This window comes from Onychostruthus taczanowskii, unplaced genomic scaffold (genome assembly GCF_017590055.1).
Source record: "Onychostruthus taczanowskii isolate IOZ18803 unplaced genomic scaffold, ASM1759005v1 scaffold40, whole genome shotgun sequence".
In the NCBI taxonomy this organism is placed as follows: Eukaryota; Metazoa; Chordata; class Aves; order Passeriformes; family Passeridae; genus Onychostruthus; species Onychostruthus taczanowskii.
Window position 1 is genome coordinate 4,504,579 of NW_024501460.1, and position 21,692 is coordinate 4,526,270.

The window sequence follows — 21,692 nt, forward strand, 5'->3', positions numbered from 1 at the left end:
ACCTCCCTCTTGCAACACGCTGATTTTCAGCACTACTTTATTATTTGGGTCTCCCATCAAAAGCTGCACTTGAGAGTTAATCTTTCAGAGCAAACACCCATGTGAAAGTCCTTCACAGTACACCTGTATCAACTGCTAGTCTCAGGACAGTAAAAATTTGCAAGTTAAAAATGGTGTTTTCCACGCACAGGGAACCACCCTTCCTCCCCCAGACAAAAGTAATGTATCTTATAAAAGGAATATAAGCTTTCTCTTTTATAAAGTGTATTTATTTTTCTCTTTCTTCCTTATCTTTTATTTTCCTTGCTGTGAGTGAAGAAGTAGCAAACAAAAAGGAGCGTGTGGAAGGAAGATTAAGCTCATTTTTCATTAGGTCAGAAAGAAGGACCTGGCTGAAAAAAGAAACATCCAGATAAATCATGCCTGTCATCTCAAGCTGCAGGCTCTTCAGGGCATATAAATGCACTGCACCCGGGCTCAGCACCTTGCCCTGGCGGCACAGCTTACAGAGCCACACAGGAAGGAGCTGTGGATGCCCTGCCTTCCACTGTGATCCAGGTATGGACTCCTAGCACCTCCAAGAAAAGCTGATAGCTACTAAGTGTCAAAACCTAACTAGTTAAGGCAAGCACCACTGCATTGACTAAGTCTTGTGTTAATTTAAAATGGAGTAAGTTGCCATGCCTAACAGTGCATTAACTGGAAGTATTAGGTTTTTTTAAGGAAGTCTAACTATTAATTTCTCTGTTTTGTCATCAGTATTATTTTCTATCTTTGATAGTGTCACTGTCTACAACACTTTTAAAGCTAGATCCACTGTTTAAAAAGGAAAAGGGAAGGGAATCCTAGGTGATATGAATGTTTTTGCATATTGTTTAAACTGCTTTAAAAAAAATTTAGTAATTGTGGAAAGTCTGAAAAGTCCAGCATATCAAATAAAGCATCTGAAACATATGGTAATAATTTGCTCAAGATGAACTTAAAAAAAAAAAAAAACCAGCAAAAACCAACCAAACAAACCCAACAACAACACAAAAAACACCCAAACATACAAAAAACCCTCCAAAACAACACAAATAAACCCAACAGAAAAGTCTCCCTCTCCTTAAAATTTCAGAAGTCTGCTCATGTGCAGTTCCAAGTCAAACATAGATGGCATGGCTGCAGAGAACAGTGATGGGAACAGGTTCTGAAGTTGTCAGCACAACAGGCCAAGCAGTGGCTCAACACCTCTGCAGAGATAAAAGCACTACTTGCAAGGTAAGTTTCCAGATGTATCTAATAAAAGCTGGTGTGTTATCATGTGATTGCTAGTCTTGGCCACAGTGTTCAATTTTTCTATAAATATGATTACAGAGTAGGGAGAAAAAAGCTGTTCAGTTCCAAGTACAGAGACTAAATTTTAAATAAAAAAGAAAAAAACTGGTTTTAGCAGCTAAGGCCCCTTTAAAATTACTTTAATTCTAAATTGCCTTTATGTTTTAAACTTACTCATATCTGCAACAACGCAAATATAATACTAAGGCTCTGGCTCACTGGCAGAGGTGTAAAAAACAAGCAGGTAAGGAAACAGAACTCCTAGAACACAAAAGCACAACCAAAATATAACAATGCAACAACCAAGCTGCTGCCCTTGGTGCTCAGGCCATGTATGACACCAGGCATGTCTGATTAATTACTACTAGACCAGTGCACCTTTTTCTTCTCTTTCTTTTTAAAATTTTCTAAATGCAGACAAGTGTATGCATCTTTGTGTAAAAACACACCATTAAAAAAGCTCTCTTCTAAAATAAGTTAGTATTCTTGAAATCTGTAATGCTAATTAGGATATAAAATCATTTTAACAGGCTTTAAGAAATAGTCAGTGCTTCGCAAAGCTTGTTCATCCAAGGGGGCAAGGCAGCATTTGCTGCACTTTCTAAGTGGCATCTCTGCAAGAAAAGTTTACATAAGCAGTGCCTGTTGCCTTGCATTACACTCTCCTCTGAGACAACTCCAACTTGCCAGCAGTGTCTCCGTCACAGAGGAAATAGCTGTTCTTCTTTAAGAAATGGAAAGACGTTTTAGAAAGGAAATGCAGAGCCAAACTTTTAGCAAAATTAGTAAGTCTTGATTTTGATTAAGAGTAAGGCAAACAACCACTAAATCCTGCTACATTTTATATTTCAGTAGTCAAGACGAAAATGCCGAATATTTATATTTACCATTACATTACCAAGAAATTAAACAAAACACTATGCTCTGCATTACCCGAGACTGCTGAGTGAGCAAGTGACATTTACCATTATTCTGCTTGCACTTCTGAAACCACACAGACTAAAACCTGAAGTTTTCACCCAGGCAGCTCTCTAACACAAAGCTGCTCATATTGTGGATGTTAACAAATAAAAACAGTCTTAATTTCCAGGCCTTATCAAAAATAAAAAGCTTGGTACCACTTTGTTCCTTTCCCGTCTGTGTTCTTTAGCAACTTCCACAAACAGAAGCAAGGAAAACAAACAAAAAGAATTAAACATATCCTGAGACAGAAGTCATTAATACACAATTAAGTTATGAAGTTGTTTAACTCCTCCCATTGAAATTCCCAGTTGGTGCTGTGTATTTTTCTACCTCTGTTGCTATTATTCTCCTTTCTTTCTTAAAGTTATTTGCAGAATTAATGTGGCTCTCATGAGCAAAGAAATTCCTATGCTGACCTAAAAATAACACAACCGGGTAGAAGAGAAAGATGGGTGATTCCCTGCTGATGACTCACATCCACACCGGTGGTGGGAGCAGGCTCCCAGCCTCCACACCAGCAATGTCCCGCTGCAGGAGCCTGGCAGGAGGGGGAGATGGAGAAATGATGGTTTTAAACACAAGGGCTTTCACCATCTGTGAAAGAAAAGCTAGCATACGGACATATTCCCCTTCAGGAAAGCATTCCTTTGCTTCTCTTTCACTTCTTCTGGGACAAGGCAAAGTGAGAGAGATGAGAAAGAGCCAACTGGTTTCTGCTCCTGTGCAACCCCACCCAGGTCCAGACACTCATCTCCTTTTGGATAAGAAAACCAAAAAATAACCTTTCCTGGCCTCCACACCCAGAGCCTTGGGAAATAACATCCAACAGCCGCACTAATCTCTCCCATTTGCTGCAGATGAGTGATGGAAAAGCAGCAGTGCCTCGAACCCCGCTCCTGCCTCCCTCCCTCCGGGTCCTCCTGCTGTCCCGCAATGCCCGCTCCTGTCTCCCTCCCTCCGGGTCCTCCTGCTGTCCCGCAATGCCCGCTCCTGCCTCCCTCCCCCGCAGCTCCCCAGCGTGTCTGACCCCGCAGGACCTGCTGCTCTGCCACCTCGACCTCGCCCACCACTATGGGGCTCTGCTGGAACCGCAAGCAGTACCAGGAGCCAACTCCCTGCCAGCTGCAGAGGCTCCCCTCCCCTTCCCTGGTGCCTAAGGGGACGGACACAACCCGCTAGATGTTCAGTGCATGCTGCTTCGCTGCCTCGGCAAAAGAGGCACTTTTCTTTTAACTTTTCCCCCCTTCCACCGCCCCACTGGGCGTCTGATTTTGTTACCGATGTTCCGTCTGTCACTCTTTAATCCTCTCCCTCAAAGAAGCCACCCTTGGGTGCAGCCAAGGCTGAACCCCCTGTACCAACCCTTCTATTAATAGAGGGATGCACAGCGTTATGTACATTCCTACAGCTGCACTGTGGTTCGGGCAAGAAAAGTATCGTGTAGGAGCCAGGACAGACCCGATATAAACCAGGGTGATGTTGTGCTTCAGAAATTTGTCAGCATGCAGCAGAGCCAGTGTCTGCACCAGTAACTCCAGTGCAATTAACTGCTGTAAGGTTTAATAAAAAGGCACAAGCCATGCTGTGTCATGTTTAAACTTCCTTTGTGTGTGAGCAAAGAAAAATGAGCAAAAACTTCTTCCTAACACTGTAATGAATTGCACTTACCAGCAACAGTTCAACAGTGCCAGATTTAAACATCTCTGCCCTGGTGAAACAGTAGTACTTCAGCACAATTAACATGCAACTATAACAAAATAATGGGAAAATGGGAGATGGCCTGCAGACACTCACACAAAGCAGTAATTTTCTCATAATTACTTTTTTTACTTAATAAAGGTCAAAGTTTTAAAAAACAGAAGTGTCAACAAATTGGCTGGACAGAATCACAGAGAAAGAGATGAAAATCAACTTAAACAATACAGGGTTTAATAGTTAGGACAAACATATCTGGGGGGCAAAAAAACCTGACCAGAATAGTCCTCTACAGCTACCGAAATTAGAAGCTGCACAACAGTTATTTGTGCACACAAACTCATATGAACCCTCTGGTATTCTTTCAAGGTAAGAAATTAAAAGCTCTTCCTATCTTCTAACACATCTTTCAAATATGAAAGCCAAGTACTTCTCTAATTTTTAAATTAACAGCAAGAGTTAAAAAAGAAATCTATGTGTCTAACATGTTAAAAAAAGGCCACCGCTTTTCATGAGTAACATAAGGAGAAATACATCTCCAGAGGTTTCTCTATCCTATGAGCATCCACTGATGAGAACAGGGCTCACCAATAGGTGCAGCTGAATCTGGATTGCAGCCCCTTGCCCTTATCTACATTTGCAGATTAAGATATGCTCAGCATGCAGACATGACTGCCAACACGCTGAGCAGCACCCAGCACTCAGAGAGCCTGCGAATAAACAAATCCTCCTCCTTAGGATCAGGCAGGCGTGCTAATAACCTCTTTTGGCTCAGCCCCTTTTCCCTCCTGCATGCCCTTTTACAAGCAGCTTTCCTCTACAGTCAGCTTTGCATTTACCCACTTTCTATTCTGGCAGCCAAGCTAAGATATTCAACACCATGTGACACAGCACACAGTTTCACATGAGAGCATCACTCCCTGTGTCCATTCACCAGCCCATATTTTTATCCGGCTGCTCTGGATTCCCAGTTTCCTCACACAATGAGCTCCCTGATGTGAGCTGACCACTTCTAGGCCAGCGTTGGACTCGCGCTGCTCTTCAGATGTTTCCCAGCTCTCTTTTCTGAACAGCAACTTCAAAAGGCACGTAGCATGCAGTTCTGTTCTGCTTTTGCAAGACAACCCACTGATTCTACTTCTCCATTTGCTCAGTAAAAGGATGCATTCACCAGCTTGCTTGCACACCCTCTCCTCTGCCTCACCAAGAATTGCATTGTACCACTGCATATTTCTGGTCATAGCATTTACCAGAGCTGGACTTCATTGTCATCAGCTGTCTCATGGAATTGCTCCTGCACTGAGAATGCTGCCAGCAAGAGATTAGGAGTTGGTTCCTAGTTTGTATCAGAAAGACATTGAGCAAACAGCTTGAGAGCTGAATTGGCAATGTCACACCACTGCCCCTTGTCACCTCCATCTTTGGCTGTAAGAAGTTTTGTAGCATTGTGTTAGTTCTCAATTACTCCAGAGCAATTTTTACCTAAACTGTCCTTGCTAGTACAGTCTTAGTGACTAAAAAAGGAAGTATTGGGCCCAAAATATAGGATGCCAAAAGCAGAGCTCAAGAAGGTCCATGAACATGTCTATGCTGGAGTGCTCTCCGTCCCTCCGAACAACTGTGTAGGATACAACAACCTCAGAATTATCCATCTTCATTAAAAGAGCACAATGTTTCTTATTTTGAAATGCTAACAAGGAATGAGGCTGTGTGCACATCAACAGTTGTGACAGAGAGAAAAGTAGTATATAACTTCACAATGCTGAATAAAGATGACTTGTCATTCATCCTTCAAGTTGCTTCCAATAACAGCAGTGTCAACTAGCAGGAAGAAGCTTCCTCTTCCCACCAGGAACCCACAGTTTTGTCTCACAGTAAAATTAATTGCAAATAACATATAGTTTTCAAACACCCTCACTCCTGTACGTTTGTAGCATCACTAACACTCTCTTCCCACAAAAGGCTTGCCCCATGTAGAGAGCAGTGTGCTTCAGAGTAAGGAAGCCAGAAGGATTATCCCTACTATATAAGGAGAGAACAGATAGAAAATGAATTCCTAAACTTGCTTAGATAGGCATTTGCAAAAACAGGAATGACACTTAAGGGTCTTTTCCTGGCTGTTTTCTTTTTTTCCTTTTTAACATTCAGTTCAATGTACTTTTACATGGTCAGACAACTGCTTCAAAAACAACCAAATATTGTACTAGTCTTTTCTACTGGTGCTAATGACTGAAATAATCTCCATACATTTTCAATCTCCATTCATTTCTTTTCTTGACTATTTTATCTCCCTAAAGCCAGGGTGCAGAACTGCTTTGAAGAATAGTAACTGGGCAATAAACATGCCATATTCTAAGCAGAAAGATATCTTTTTCACCCAAAACCCACTTCCTCTTGTCTTGACTTAAATGGGGCTGCTCATGCACATTATCTAATATGATTTAAGACTGGGACATAGGTCCAGGTGCCTGGCAGCGTCCCACCACACACTGAGGAATGTGGATGTGCTGGCAAAAGGGGAAACCTGGTGACCAGCCTGCCTGAATTGCAAGCTGCACGTGACAGATATCTCCAATTTGCCCACAGAGTCCAGAAGAACATTCCTATGACATTTAAGTTGTCCACTCCATGTTGGGGAAGCCAGGTAACACCAAGAAACGACGACAGCATTTTTCACCCATAAGTGTTTTCAAAAACAGGACCTCACAGTGATTATCCTGGCAAAACTAGAGGCAGACAACCACAGATCCTAACGATGAGACTCCTAACACTTTTCTTTCCAGGGCCTGAGTTCTTCTGTTGCTGTGCCTGTTACTGATCTGTGAGCTGTTCAAAACAATAGCTTTCCATGGCAGTGTTCAACCACTACGCAATTTCAGCAAAACCTGGGCAGGCTGTTTTGAAGAACAAGGTAGGTTGTGAACAGCTTTTCGTGTTCTTTGTTTGGAGGTTTTACAGAAGCACGTAACCCTGGGGGAAGAGAACTGCTTTTGTTGTCCTTGTGAAAATATGCCCAGGATTTTCAAGTTACAAAGCTTAATATATTAAATCACTGCTTGGACAGGCTATGTAGAAGGTAAAAAAACTTAATCTCCCCTGAATCCATTCATGGCAACAGGCACCTACTAGTTCTGGCCACCAGGTCAGCTCAGTGACATAGGCGAAGAGTAACTTTCACACTGCAATGTCTACTTATATCTTACAAAAATATAGCAAAACCAAATCTTGTAACTGGAGGCAATGCCATACTGAACCAGATGTGATCAGAAAGCCTCATGATATTCATTAAGAAGCAGCCTTTTACCACATTCAAACTGCACAACTATCCTGGCTGAGAAATGATTTTGGAATGAGTCTAAGAAAGGAGGTAACTGCAACACCACAACCAGCTCCCTCCTCCTCTCCACCGGAAGACACCTAGACATGAGAGGCTGCATAATTGTCTCTTTGCTGCTGTGAGTAAAGAAAAATTAAAAATACTTTAGCTCTTGGTACAGCATACTGCACTAAACCTTCTGGAGAAGAAGGAGAGGAAATAAAAAGGGTATGCTCTGGCTACAGTGAAATCCAAGAGAGGAATTTTATAGTTCATGTACTTTTTTTTAAAAGCTACACATTTTCCTTTAAGCCTGTTCCCGTTGTATTTGCAAAAGAAAGAGGAGAAACTCAGCGTAGCATCTGGAGAGGTTTCTCCCCGGGAAATCCTGACATCTCCCCTGCTGACGCTGCTCAGGGCTGTCAGGTGACCTTTACAAGCACAGTTTCACGTTTGACAGCAACCCTGCGCCACTAAAGTTTCCAGAGAAACTCCCCTACTCTGTGAGGTTTCTCATTTTCCCTATTGGCTGTGCAGCGTTTCAGCTCTCTGCTAATTATATCAACACTCAGATACAAACTCACCAAAATAGACCGTGTCCTGAGGCCCCAGCTGCAGGGAAGCAGACTTCTTTAAATAATCCAGGTAGAGAGGCCAAGGGGGTCAGAAAGCACTCCTGGGCCACCTCCCACTGCTAATGGGCATTGCAGACAACCTTGCCGGGGGCCAGCTCATGTCTTTAATTAGGGTGCAGGACACAGGGCTTCAAAGGGACAGAGACTGACCAGGGGGTGTAATGCCATGAAGGAGATGCAGCCCATTGTCAATGGGACAAAGGGCCCCATTATTACTCTCAAGACCAGGGCAGTTCCTACCGTAATTAGGAGACAAAGATGCACGATTTAGGATTTTACATAATCAAGAGATACTCTCCCAACCAGGAGCCCCTCTCACACAATCAGTGGATTAAGAATTGTTTATTCTGCTGCAAGTAAACAATAAGGTGCTCCCTGCTCTGGGTTTTACATGAAAAAGCAGTTCTGGGCAAGACAATGGGGAGTGTCTTTTCATCTGACTTTGAACAGCTAACCCTGTGATTTAAAGTTGTTCATTTGACAGTATCTGGAAGGGTGATGGCCCACCCTGTAAATTAGCTGCTCACATACTAAACCCAGGGCTGCCAGACAGCCTTACCTTTTCTGCTGCTTAGCAGAGGGTGGTGGGGACAGACAGACTCCCACAGCTCTGGGGGCAAGAGGCTGTATCTACACAGCAGCTCTGAAATGGCAAGATGAAATAACCACAGGGAAGCCAGGCAGGAGCTCCTGCCACCCTGGCACCTTGCCACGGCTGAGGATGCACGCCTGAAGGGAGCCTGGTGCCACAATCGAGGCAGTGCACACTGTTGAACTGCTTCAGAGCCAGTCTGCAATCCTCTATATAGGAGCTAGGGGGGCAAAAAGGAATTGGATGTTTGACATGTGCCTTTACAACAAAAGGCACTGGCTAGGCAGACTAAGCATCACTTATTTTTGATCATGACAAAACAGTCTGTGCCGGGCTACTGCCTACTGCAATAGCTCCAAATGAACCACCAAATGAGCCAGAGTATCTGGCTCTGGGATACACATCCAATACCTTCCTCCTAGGTCCTCATCAAGTGACTCTGCTTTTACAATATGGGCAATAAAAGGAGACTGGGGGTGTTAGACTCCCTGCCCTTTGCTCACAACACAGTTACTGTGCTTTTTTTGTTTGTCTGAACTTTTAACAAGAGTTACTTCCCCGTGTCTTCTACAATAAGGCAACAAGAGGATTTGATGAAAGCCTTCTAACATTCCGCAGTTTGCTTCCCTGCCACAAGTACACCTGTATACACAGGTCTCCTGCTCTGCTACTCTGGCAAAATATTCTCTTTTCTTTGGCTCTTTCACTCAAAAAAACACCCTTTTAAGCCTCACCAAAAGGACTTCAATCACTTGTACTCCGGACTGAGAAAGGCATGCTACTTCCTCTGTGTCTCGTTGAATCCTACAAACAGCATTGCAGAACCCTGGGAACCAGGGGATTACAGCCCCTGCTGGCCAAGGATTTTAACCCGCTTCGTTTGGGATGAAAGAGTCACTTTAACAGCAATCCAAACTGCTCTGCTTACTAGAGGATTTTCTGTTAGGCTGGGCCAGGCAGACAGTGTCATTTGACTTGTCTAGACTAGGACAAAAGGTGTGGTTTAAACCAGATGGGCAGGCTAAGTTGCACCTTAATATATTAGCTGCCCAGAGAGGACCACATCTTCCTTGTCCTGTCTTCACTGACACGTCTTAAATGGCTGAGGCAAATACCTGACAAAAACCCCTTTACTATCACCTAGACAATTCTATAAAGATAAGCATCCCAGCACTACTGTTCAATCATACCCACAGAGCTTGACAACTGTGAGTTTATTTAGGGACACATTCTAGTCTTTGCTGCTCAACAGAATCAAGGGTAGCAAAACCCATTTCAGGAGAGTATTATCCCAAAGCAAGTCTAATACTAGAGCAAGAGCTGCATAAAGAGGAACAGCATGTCTCCACAGCCACTGTGTCTTTCTGCCTTGCCACAGCAGATTGCAAAGCAGCCAAGCTAGAAGGGTATCTATTCCATTATCTTATCAAAGCAAGAAAATTCACCTCTCCACTCAGGTCCATGGAGTATAACTTTGCAAAGAGGTCCTATCTTCAGAGAAACTTCAAAATGAGGGTAATGACCTAGTATGTCAGCTGCATTCTCTAAAGCATGAAGTGTAAGACAAAATTGTTCCAGACTCCATTTTGTAGGGGTTGCAGAGCTCTTACTGGAAAACAACTGTTTCAGCTTTGATCTATAATGAAAATTTACCCTATTTACTTCAGAAACAGCAAAGTATGTTTAATTAACTACTACTGAATGGACCAAGCTTTCAACTCATTTCCCCAGTAACTGCAACATGCACAACACCTTTAAAAAATATTTTATATGTGTTTACCAAGGTTTTCTAAACAAAAATTTAGGAAAGGGAAAATTTAATGGAATGAATCCCATTTAATAGAATGGGATGCCTCTGCTCCATGCCACTCTATTAAGAACCTGTATCCAGAAGTGAGTGTTGACACTTCAAGATGCTCAATTCTTCACCATTAGATCATTAGAGTTAAATGTCTCAAAATAAGTTTAAAATATTGACAAGCTTCTGCAAACAGACAATCTCCTTTCTACATATTTCAACTAGACATGAAAAATTTCTTTTATATTTTCATGTATCTGGCTCTACATTTTTCTACGGTAAAAAACAGGAAATAAAACAGTTTCAGGAGTCCCAGAGGCAATTACTTGAATCAAAACACAACATTCAAGCACCTTCCCGAACAATTAATAAATAATTTTTCCTTGTTAAGAAAGGCTCATTTAAGCCAAAATCCACATCATTCCCTAACCTCAGAAGGCAGAAAAGCATAAAACATTTTGTTGAAAGTCTGAAACCAGAAACTCATCTACCTTCACTCACTCCAATGACTGAAAACCCTTTCTATCCAGCTGCTGCCTTCTCCTCAAACAGAATAATCTCATAGGCTGATACCTCAATACTTTTATCAAGTTTTTTTAATCAAGTTTTAAGCATCTTCAGTTTATCTGGTTAAAATTTTGCAATGTTGGTATTTTACAGTTTTATGTACAGTGATGTGTTTCAATGGGATGAAGAAGGGCTTTAATTTTTTTAGAAAACATTTCCAGCTAGTAACTGGCAAGATTTCCTGTATTTGCAAAAAATAATAAAATTAAGCCTTACAGCACCCTGGTGACACAATGTGAGGCAAACTGTTTAAAAACCTGCTCAAAACCACAAAGGGGGACAGGTAAGAGTGCAGGGGGCTGAGGGGCTCCTGCCCTTCCACAGCTGTATTCTTCAGGTTGTCTGGTGACCAGAGACACTCTGGGTACTATCTCTTACCTCAATGAATTATCTGGATGTGTTTCCATGTGGGACTCCAGCCCATACTTGCAAAAAAAGTCTTTGAAACACACTGGACAATGATAAACTTCATCGTCAGCCCTCTTATCCCCTTCACCGGAATGGCCATCATCGACAACCTTCAGAAAAAGGGGAAAAAAACCTCAATAGACCAACTTGTAAGCAACAAACCAAACTTGCAATCCATTCAAAGTCTTTCTCTTACAAAAAGTTGCAGGCTTCATGTGTAACCTTGCTGCAAGCAAATACAAAACCATTCCTCAGGAGTGATGGTAAGTGACAGAGCCTTGGCACATGTGTAAGAACATGCATGACAGAAAAGGAGGCTCGGTAGAAGATAAAGTGTGCAGCTGAGTCACAGATGTATCAGTTCTAATGAGGAACTGTGATTTGAAGAACTTACAAAATCATGTGTTCATATACCACTGAACTGGCATTCCTCCCCCTTTAGAAAGCCAGGGGAGCTGTCAGCCTAAATTATTTATGCCACTGAGATACTGCCAACTGCTAAGTCAAGTGGTTCAGGGAGGAGCAATGAACTTCTGCATGTTTTCTTCTATACTTCTCTTCTGATTAGAGGGAGAAAAAGCATGCACAGAGCAACGGATACCGTGCTAAATGGAACTGCTATTAGCTTGCCATTTAGAGATAGTAAGTGGAAAGAGTTAGGTTTGGCAGACACCATACATTTTGTACAAGTGACTGAGATGTGTTAAAATATTTAATTAAAAAAATGGAAACGTCTAGCCCTCAAATAAATATTTTCTGGTCACTCCTGCAACTCCAATAAGGCAGGATTATGCTACTATGAAAGGGAAATGTACTGTAGATTTTTTTTTCCTTCCAAATTTAGACAAAAGCAGACTTTAGCTGCTGCTGCTTTTGAAGTTAAAATTGTTTTTTTAAGTTTAAATCACCATCCTCCAGGAATACTACAAAATATATGGGAGGGGCAAAAAAAGCTAGGGAAAAAGCTGCAGCAGCAAAAGAACAGTACATTCTGTTCTCATCCAACAATAAATCAGAAGCAAATTCAAAAATTTAAACAATAAAGAATTTTAAAAATTGAATTATTTCAATCGCTGAAATTAGAAAATAATGTTCAATCCCAGACAGCTCTGTTGCCTACACAGGATAAGCAAGGCAACTCATATACAGAGCTGCAACAAGCCTGTGCTGACTGCACAAACCAAACAGCTGACAATTTAGGAGGCAACCAGGAACATCTTTTGCTTCATGCCCCGCAAAGAACCTTTTTTGCAGGTGTCCTCTCCTCTCTGTCCAGGTCAACATCGTGACTGAACTTTCGTTTCGAAGACAGTCGCCTGCGCTTCAGCGGCGAGGGGGGAGTGGTGCTCGCTGTGCTGTTTGGATCCTTCTCGTGAATCTTCATGTGCCTGAGCAGGAGGGGGAAGAAGACACCGTCAGCAGGCAGATCCGGGACAGGAAGTCCAATGTAAATTTTAATGCCAACACCACTTTTAAGGTTTGCCTTTAAAGGACACCATCAGAGATCCTATAAACTGGCCTGAACTTCTGAAAAACAGCTGGGGCATGATCCAGCACGGGCCCTTTGCAGTGCCTGGGCCTGTGAGGGGCAGCAGCAGAGAGCCCACAAGCCTTCCCCAACATCCCAACTCACAGCACAACACTTGCCCTGCTAACATCTATTTCCATGAGCGCTGTGCCCATTCCCTATCATCCACGAGGTCCTGGTTCTGCCTGAACCTGCTCAGCAATCCACATACCCAGCCTCCCTGTCTTGTGGCAGTCTAATAAGCAAAAGGCTAGCATCCACTTGTCTCAGTGCAAGAAAAGCACCTCATCTTCAAGCGGCTCTCTGTCTTGAGTTTGAGACTGTACGTCAAATAGATCTGTACATGCCAATGCCAGAGCAACATTTCTTAAATATATTTGTTTCCTTCTCATCCTTAACACAATGGTGGACCCCAGTATCAAATTTCAAGTGCAGCTTTGAAGTCAGGATTATCTGGTCCCACGGTTACAGTGCACTAGGTATGGCTTGCAAAACTCTGCACTGCCAAGGCATGTTCACAAACCTGCTTTCCCAGGAAAACAACTATTTCTTGTCACAAAGACACATGAAAAGGGAAAGGAACAGAATTACTCAGGAAGCAATATCATTAATATCTGTTTACCTGACCCACTTGCCTCTTGGTTTTCTGTGTTTGCAACCTGAGGAAGACACTGTTGTCTAGCTCCCTTCAGTTAGATGGAAGGTATTGCTGCCATGCTTTTTCTTCTGACAACTCAAAGCGCAAATTTCCATTTCCTTTTTTTTTAAAGATATGGTCTTTAACCTCACTTCAAATTTATATTGCTATTGAAAAAATACATCAAATGTATGCTCCTAGATACAATGGAAATTTTTTTGCTCCTAGTAGCTAGATATGTGAGGGCAGGAGGGAGCTGCCATTTGTCCATGACTGACTTCAGAGAAACACAATGGAGACAATGTTAATGACACTTGGGCAAATCTTTCAGAATCCACAACTCAGCTCAGGACAGTGCCATTTAACTAACATTTATGACTGCACAATATCATGTTCTAAGATGAGACAATGTTGTAACCCACACAAGTCTTGCACATCCTCATAACTGCTTTGGTGTCGTGACATAAAAACTCTTTTAGTTTTGGATGCCAAGGGCATGATGCTTTGAGGTAACACACTGGACCAAACTGACCCACAGCAGACCCCACTGGAGCTGCTGGGAAGACTGCCTCATCACACAATGCTTTTTTTTAATGTTTCCTTTCATAATCTCAGAAGCTTTAAAAAAAAAAAAAGAAGGTATCTAAATCACTGTCTCAGACTATAGCCTGTCTCAAACTGCAAGGTGTTGTGCAGGAACAGCCTCAAGCCAAAAGCACCACAGGTACCAGAACCGATGCAAGATGAAAATGCCTGTTCAGCTACTGCCTGCTTTCAGCATCCATCAAGGCTGGGGCTGCCTGGAGGATCAGGTCCACGAGGAAAAAACCTGTTGTTTCCCCAGATCCCCCGTAACTCTCACTGGTTGCACAACTGGTGGATGGACACTGGTGACACCTCTCAGTCACATCTGTGTGCAGATGTGCCCAGCAGATTGGACACAGAATCACAGAAGTGATGCTGAAATTGTCTGACCTCTTTCCCTGCCCATCACCCATTTGAGAGGAGAAGGAATGCTGAAGGTTTGAGCATTTGGCTCTCTCCAGGTCTGACAGAAGCCAGAGAATACCCAGAGTGCTGACACAGCATACAGAGTGCTGTGCACTCCCCTGCCTTGGCCCACTGGTAGCTCTGGCACCACAGGCACCAAAGCAACTGATTTATCCACACGAATCCAGTGCTACCTTGTCTCACAAAATCTGCAGGAAGGCATCAATAGATACCCTTCTGCCTTGTTTTTTTGTTTTCCCTGTGACACTGATCTAACTTCTCGTGCTAGCTAGAGCTTCTTTCATGGGTGATAAAACAGCAGTCTGAGCTGCAGTTGTCTGTATTCACACAAGAATAAAAGAGAAGAAACCAGTTATTTGTTCAAGGGGTTCCTGTCCACAATGATAGAAGATAAAATTCAGAAAGCATCTTAGAACAAAAAATCAAAATATTCAACTGCACAGGCAAAGCAAAACCTGGAAGTTTGGATTGTTTGTCTGTGTTTTTATTACTTCTTTTTGGTAAAGACTGCTTTCCAGTTTCAATGATCTCTTGAAAGTAAGGACAGAGGCTTTTGCTGTGCCTGTCTGTGCCTCCACCACAGGCACTCAGACACAGCCTGACTGCTTAACCCTCTGGCAGCTCGGCTGAAGCACAGCTAACTCTACTTGGCCAGTTACTTTTCAGATAGCTAGAGAGCAAAATCAGTCAAGCTAAATCACATTCATCCTGAAAACAAACAACAAGAAAACTACTATGCATTGGGCGTGGGACGTTTTCTTCCCATTTTAAAGTCTCTTTCCAACCACTAACAGGTATGCACAACTCCTGTTTAGCAGCTACCTATGCAAAACAGCTTCCTTAGGGCTAAGTTCTTTCCTCCTGCTGTTTGTCCACCTGTTGAACTCTGCTTGTTTTGATGGAGCTGGTTCCTACTTGAGAGAGATGCAATGGCACATCCACAGCACACCAACAGGAAAAACCCTGGGACCTCCAGGTTAGTGCCAGCCCAACCCAGCACCTCTCCCTGGCATGACCTATTACATGCAAACACACTGGCTCCTGCAAGTCCCAAAAGCAGTTTAGCTGTGCTTCAAGTGTAAAGTTTTCCAATAAGGCAGGGCCTGCTAACATGGGTACAGCACCGCAGTGATGGGGGCCTTGCTATGTTTGGTGTCAGTCACTGGCTGCCCCAACTGCTTGCAGTTCTCATTCCTGCAATGTCTCTGCTTTTGCCATGTCCTAAAAGCCACAGCAGAAATCCATACCACAGCAAGGAATGTGGTGACCCCCTTCATGTTTTAGTTTTGCATATTTGAAAGGAAGCAGCCTAAGCTATTGAGCTATAAACAGGAAGACACCCTGACTGCACCTTTGACTTTTACTGTGTAGGTCAAACATCACAGCTGCTGTGATAGCTCTATGCATGTGATCATTAAGGGAAAAAAGGAAAATTCTGAGACCAAAGCAGCAGGTTCCAGAGTTCTCAAGGAGAGTCGCAACCTGCCCACGTTACAGCCAGCAGGTTGTTCCTTTGGCAGGTTAAGCAAGTTTCACTGCATCAAGTTAAGGGTGGAGAGGAAAAAGATTACTAGAGCTACAGCCCAAGATAAGCGGGAAGATAAAGCCAAGAAGTACAAAGGATAGACACAATCTTCATCTCTCTCTTTTACTTTGCAACATGGATGTCATTCTGCCTCGAGACAACATTTATCACCCAACACAGGCTGAACTTCAGCAAATGCCAAGTCACATCCACATCCACAACCTTTCTTTCAAACACTCCCTTCACTGAGGCTTCTTCTACTTAAAAAATTTCCTAACCATAATTAAGGGGGGGGGGGGGGGGGGGAGTATTTGTGTTGCCTTACTCCTTTAGAGGAGTTTGCCTTGATTAGATCTTACATCTAACACTGAAAATATTCAACCTCACTGTTTAGCCTGCCAAGATACAAGACGAACAGGAACAAAGCTGTGTTTAGAAGTTATTTTCCCTTTGTGACTATAACAACATATTTTGGCCTGACAACACTGGCATACTTAGAATGTAAAATACAGGCTCATAAGTCAGGCTGGCTTTCAGCATCTTACAGTGATAAAGAAAAATGACATGACATTCACCAGTTCAAATAAAAAAAAAGATAAACACTCAACACTTTAAGTGAGAATGTAGTTCAGAAAAAAAGAAGGGCAAAGTAAGGATATGTACAGAAATGCTTACATTCAGTTGCAGATGCAAGTTACAAGTGCCAGCAGCTTTAAAATGACCACTACTGCATCTCAGAAGACATCCAAAACAACGGCAGATGAAACTTGGATTTTTTTTCTAAGTAACATCAATGAATTGTGGCTCTGAGCCATTCTACAGAGCAACCAAAGTACAGCAGACAAGTTCAGGAAGGTACAGAGCCCTGAAATCTGCACCTCACAGTCTCCCCAGCATGCATGCCAGTACACATGCACTTGGGACAGTGCTGAGGGTAGAACACTAAAATCCAACCATGATACACAGGATGACAGGAAGGAGATAAACACTTGAGCTTAATATTAGGGAGGACTCATTTGCACTAAGTGCTAGCTAGCCTTGATTAACCTCTCAAAGAAAGTGGTGGAACTCTATTTAAAATTAGACCAGAGAAAGAACCAGAAAATTTTGCAAAAAATAAATATAAAATGAGAAGAAGAAACTAAGTCTTTTCCAAACATTGTCTGATCCATCTCTGAACTAAACGCTTAATGTTTAAGAACTGCTATGCAAAAAACCTGAAATACCTTGCTATCTACGCTTTACGCAGCACAGCTATATGACAAAAAGCCCTCCTCATAATCTCTTCCCTGCCCCTCACTTAAAGAATTCCACAGGTGAGCCAAGAGGTTCCAACTGTGCTAGGACTGTGTGCCAGTCAGTCCTCCCAACAAAATCACATTTTTTCAAGTTCTTGACTGCTTTTCATTCCATCCTCCCACTGAGGATCACCTTCCGCTTCCCCTCTTCTGCAACAACTTTCCTCTCCCCTCTCAGGGTCACATGAGCAGGATGACTAAGATGATAGTGCACAAAAATTCCCCTGGCTTTTTTTTTTTACCTTTTCTTTTTTCTTAAGACAAATGGGCAGAAGAAGTTTCCAGCCCCACACTGTAATGCAGAGCATGATTTTAGGAGGGTGACTATTCCACTAGTACAGCAGCAACTGAATATTTTGCTACTTTACATTGAAGAAGAGACTTCTGTAGTAATAGGCAAATGCAGAACTTAAGTGCCTTTTTCCTTTTTCTCTTGTGATGGTGTTGGAACAGTGTCTGTGGGAGGTGACTATGGGGAGGGCAGGGGAGCATGTGACTCCTGAAGGGACATGCAGCTCCTGCTGGTCATAGCCCAGTTTTTACTAGATCTGTAAAAAGGGCTGATGTATTTTCATAATGCCAAGGGGATTTGCATATTGATGGTATAAGCTTTCTGGAGGTCTCAAAACAGGGCAGCCTACAGTTTCAATGCCAAAACCAGAACGTGGGCAGGTTTTGACTGGCTGGCTCAAGGCTAGAATGAGCAGCCAAAGCATCCTGAAGGAGGCAAATGCGAGATGCAGCTGCTCCTGGCTCTGGGTCCCACTGAATTATGAACAAAACCAGGAGCTTCTGCTTTGCATGCAGATAACCTGATCAGCACCACTTTGGCTCTTGGATAGAAATCATCCCTTGGCATGCGTGGGAATCCCTCACCTCTTAATTCTGAGGAGAAAACAGTATACTCTAGCTGCACCTTGAGTTTCCATGCCTCCTGATGTGCTTTAGGTCCCAAAGTAAAAAGGCCTGTCTGGCTGGGAGGCCCAGCCTAAAGGAAGGTATGGAACAAAAGGGTGCATTTGCAACCCCTGAGCAGGGTTCAGGGTTAAGCCTCTCCCTTAGAACTGTGGCAGCACAAGCACTGCTGGCTTTCAGCCAAGAGAGGTTTATGCCAGGTAGGTCTGATTAGAAGGAGCAGCATGTCCAGAGGGGGAGCAGCAAGCAATTTCACTGAGGCCTGGTTGGGAAAGTCCCAGCATCTAGATCAAGATTAATTCTTGAGCACAGAATCTAGTGTATGTATAAACACCCTCCTCCTCCCTCACGTCTGTGGAAATGCGGTGGGGAGGCCAATGAATCCGGGCATTATCAGTCCAGAGAGATCATCTGACAGTATCAAGTTCAGGTTCTGGCTTCATATCCCACATATTATTATAAGTTTCTCCACTTTACCACTAGATGTACCCTATACTCTACCGTATTGCACATGATTATTCCTCATCTCTCTCCTGATTTCTAGGCAGCTTGGTATCAAAACCAAGTGGAAAATCCACTGATACATCTGATGCTTATCTGAAGACAAGGAAGCCACACATCCAATCATTCAAATCAAAGGCAAAGAATAAAAATCAGTGCTTTCCATCCTTCACCTTATTTACAATACAATTTGTTTTCCCCCTGACAACAAAAAGAATTACTCAAGTTCTCAAGCTGGTCTGGGAAGGACTGAGCTGGTCAGTACAATTCAGCTGATTCAATTGCTTTATGTCTTTCACTGTTTTGTGTCTCAAGATCTTTCACTTACACTGCTCCTCCCAAATAACAGTAAACAAAATCTAAAGAATCATAAAACCCCTTTTCAACACTTAAAAAAAATAAGTCTATCCTTCAGAACATGACCAAACATCTCTGTTTAGAAAAAATAGTGTGCTTTGTTAAAGCTTTGACTGAGTGACATGGTATTAGAACAAACAGGAGTGCAGGATGCATCCAAGAGGATGAAATTTGGACCATGATGTACTTCATGCCCCATGAAATGGAAAATGCCTCAAAGAAGGAGAAGACAGCTTTAAAATTACACTCCTTTCAGATATATTTATGTCACGTTATCTTTGTCACTGTTTTTGTTTCATTCTTCTTTAAAAATTATACTTTAGCCCAAGTTGTCTGGAAATGTAGGAAAACACAGGCAACTTCTCTTCAAAGCTCCTGCCTTTTGATGCACACAGGAAGTAAATCCTAAACAAAGAGAAAGCGAAGCAGCAGTATTTTTAGGAACAATCATTTAATACCCTGCTGCTAAGTCCCTCCTTAAGAGTCTCGTGAATATGACTGAAACCTAAGTCAAAAGTGCAGTAACATGATGCCCTTGGGTTAAAGAGTTTAGTCAGTTGTTTGTTTGTTAAAACATGCAGAGAATCTGTATTGACAATGTATTTCCAGTGTTAATTACCAACATCACCTACTTAAGAGAGCAATCTACTCAGCCCTTGCCAGTTGTGATTACAGGAAGCAAAAAGATGCAGGTAATTTTGCAAATCAGACATGATCTGTACTAGGACAAGTTTCTGTTTGTCTTCTCTTTTTGGCTTAATATTTGTATCCTCAAAAAAACCCAAAAATGGCCCTAAAAGCCCTCAGACACACACACGTACTCCACAGCAAGTCATGAGACAAACACCAAAATCCCAGTCACACGGGAAACTCCCTCTTACAACTGCGGAGCAATTTCAAAACAAACTCCAAGCGCCCCCATATACTCTAGAGGTAACGAGTGCTGAACCCTAGCATGGGACAAACCAAAAGAAGCTGAGCAGCAGAGGCCTCTATGGCAGTGCCTGCAGGGAGAGGGTAGGGTGGGGCAAACAGGTCCCAGGAAGGATCAGATTGGGATGTCCTGACTCATTTCAGCCACGTCTGCAAGCAGGTCCAGCAGGAGATGCCCCTACTAGCGCTTCCCATGGCAGCCAGGCAGTGCCATCCTGCCGGCATGGAAGCACACCTCATCATCCTCATGGAGTCTCCAGTGCTTGTTTGCGCTGTCCACCAAGGCCAGCGTGGCCCTGGGAGCCTCTCCACACAGCAGCGTGTGGTGGCACAGGGTGTATCTGCCCCGGCATCCCCCAGGTGCCACACGGACATGGCCTCAGCAGCCTCCCCAGCTCACAGCGGCTGCCGCACCGCCTGGCTCCCGGCACAGTGAGATTCTCCTGGCAGAAGGCATCACTGGGATGACAGAAGTGCTGTTATTCAGATCCACCAAGGCTGGCTGAGTATGTACTAAGGCTGAAAAAGCCACCGGTGATTAAATTTGAGTGACAGATTTCAAATCTCTTTTCAGTGCTGCCGGGACACTCTGCAAAGTTAGCCAGTGCCATGCAGCTGCCAATACATGATACCTAAGGATATATGATACACACATATGCAAACAGAGCATTCTGTATTTTTATCCTAGAGAAAAAATTTGCTTTGCTGTGAATAAAGGCAAGTTGTAAGCATGAGAGGAAAGATAATGATCTACAAATGCAGCGAGGGGGGGTACCACTTCTGAATAATTATTCTGTATTCACATTTAAGGAACTACTTGCTACACAGACTCAGCAAGTTCAAACAGGCTGAAATTGATACAACTGCATTCCCAGCTTGGCTCAAAGTTACTCCTATTCCCTAACAGCGACATTGTCAGAACACCTCAAAGGAAAAAACGGGAGACAAATATTTGCCTGATGATGCTGTGACAGGGAAGTGATTCAAACCATGCCTCCAAAGCAAAGCTTCCCAAAGGACTGCAGAAGAAAGCAGTTTGCATCAACCCTGGCATAAGGGAGGGCAAAAGAGGAGGAAATGCAGTGTGAGCTTCCCAGTACCTCTTCACCAAGCTGTGACACACAGTTTACATTATGTTCAGAGCAGACCTAAATTAGCAATGCCAAATACTGCAAGGAGACTTCCAAGCTGTAAGAAACTTTTATATGGGACAAGATCCTCCTTTATTAAACAAGATTCTTCTCAGGCCACCATACTTCCTTAAGCTTGGAGAAAAAAGTGTATTAACAACAGTAAAATCAAGCAGAAGTAATATTTTTTAAAAGTACAAAAAAACTGGCCTGGGCCATTCTGAACTGTTTCCTTCAATCTTTGTGGAGATTTGTGGTTTTCAGGCATGTCCTTTAGTTACCAGACTATGTAACCTTATTCAGTTACTTCACTGCTGATTTTTCAGGAAACTTTATGTTTAAAGAAAACAAGTGTTATTAGGAGGTAAGGATAATTAAGGCCATTTTAAATTTTAGTAACAGGGGGGAAAAGGAGAGACAAGGAAAGAGAAAATCAGAGAAAGCATATCACAACAGGGAAAAGATTTATCCTAAAGAGCAAACACAGTCGAAGAAGTCCTAGGTATGTCCTGCCTCCCCTCCAGAACCACACCCCTTTCTTAACCAGGCAAACATAAGCCTCAGCA

At 42.9% G+C, this 21,692-nt stretch overlaps 1 protein-coding gene across 11 annotated transcripts in view; it reads right to left on the reverse strand.

Moving 5' to 3' along the window:
• Positions 1-21,692, reverse strand: part of RREB1 (ras responsive element binding protein 1) — a 123,009-nt gene that overhangs the window by 27,152 nt on the left and 74,165 nt on the right. For all 11 annotated transcript variants that reach the window (XM_041413169.1, XM_041413177.1, XM_041413168.1 and 8 more), the window contains 2 exons: positions 12,535-12,679; positions 11,262-11,401 (listed from right to left, as the gene is read on the reverse strand). In XM_041413169.1, the coding sequence (XP_041269103.1) occupies positions 11,262-11,401; positions 12,535-12,679 (285 nt within the window). The remainder of the gene's footprint in view (positions 1-11,261; positions 11,402-12,534; positions 12,680-21,692) is intronic.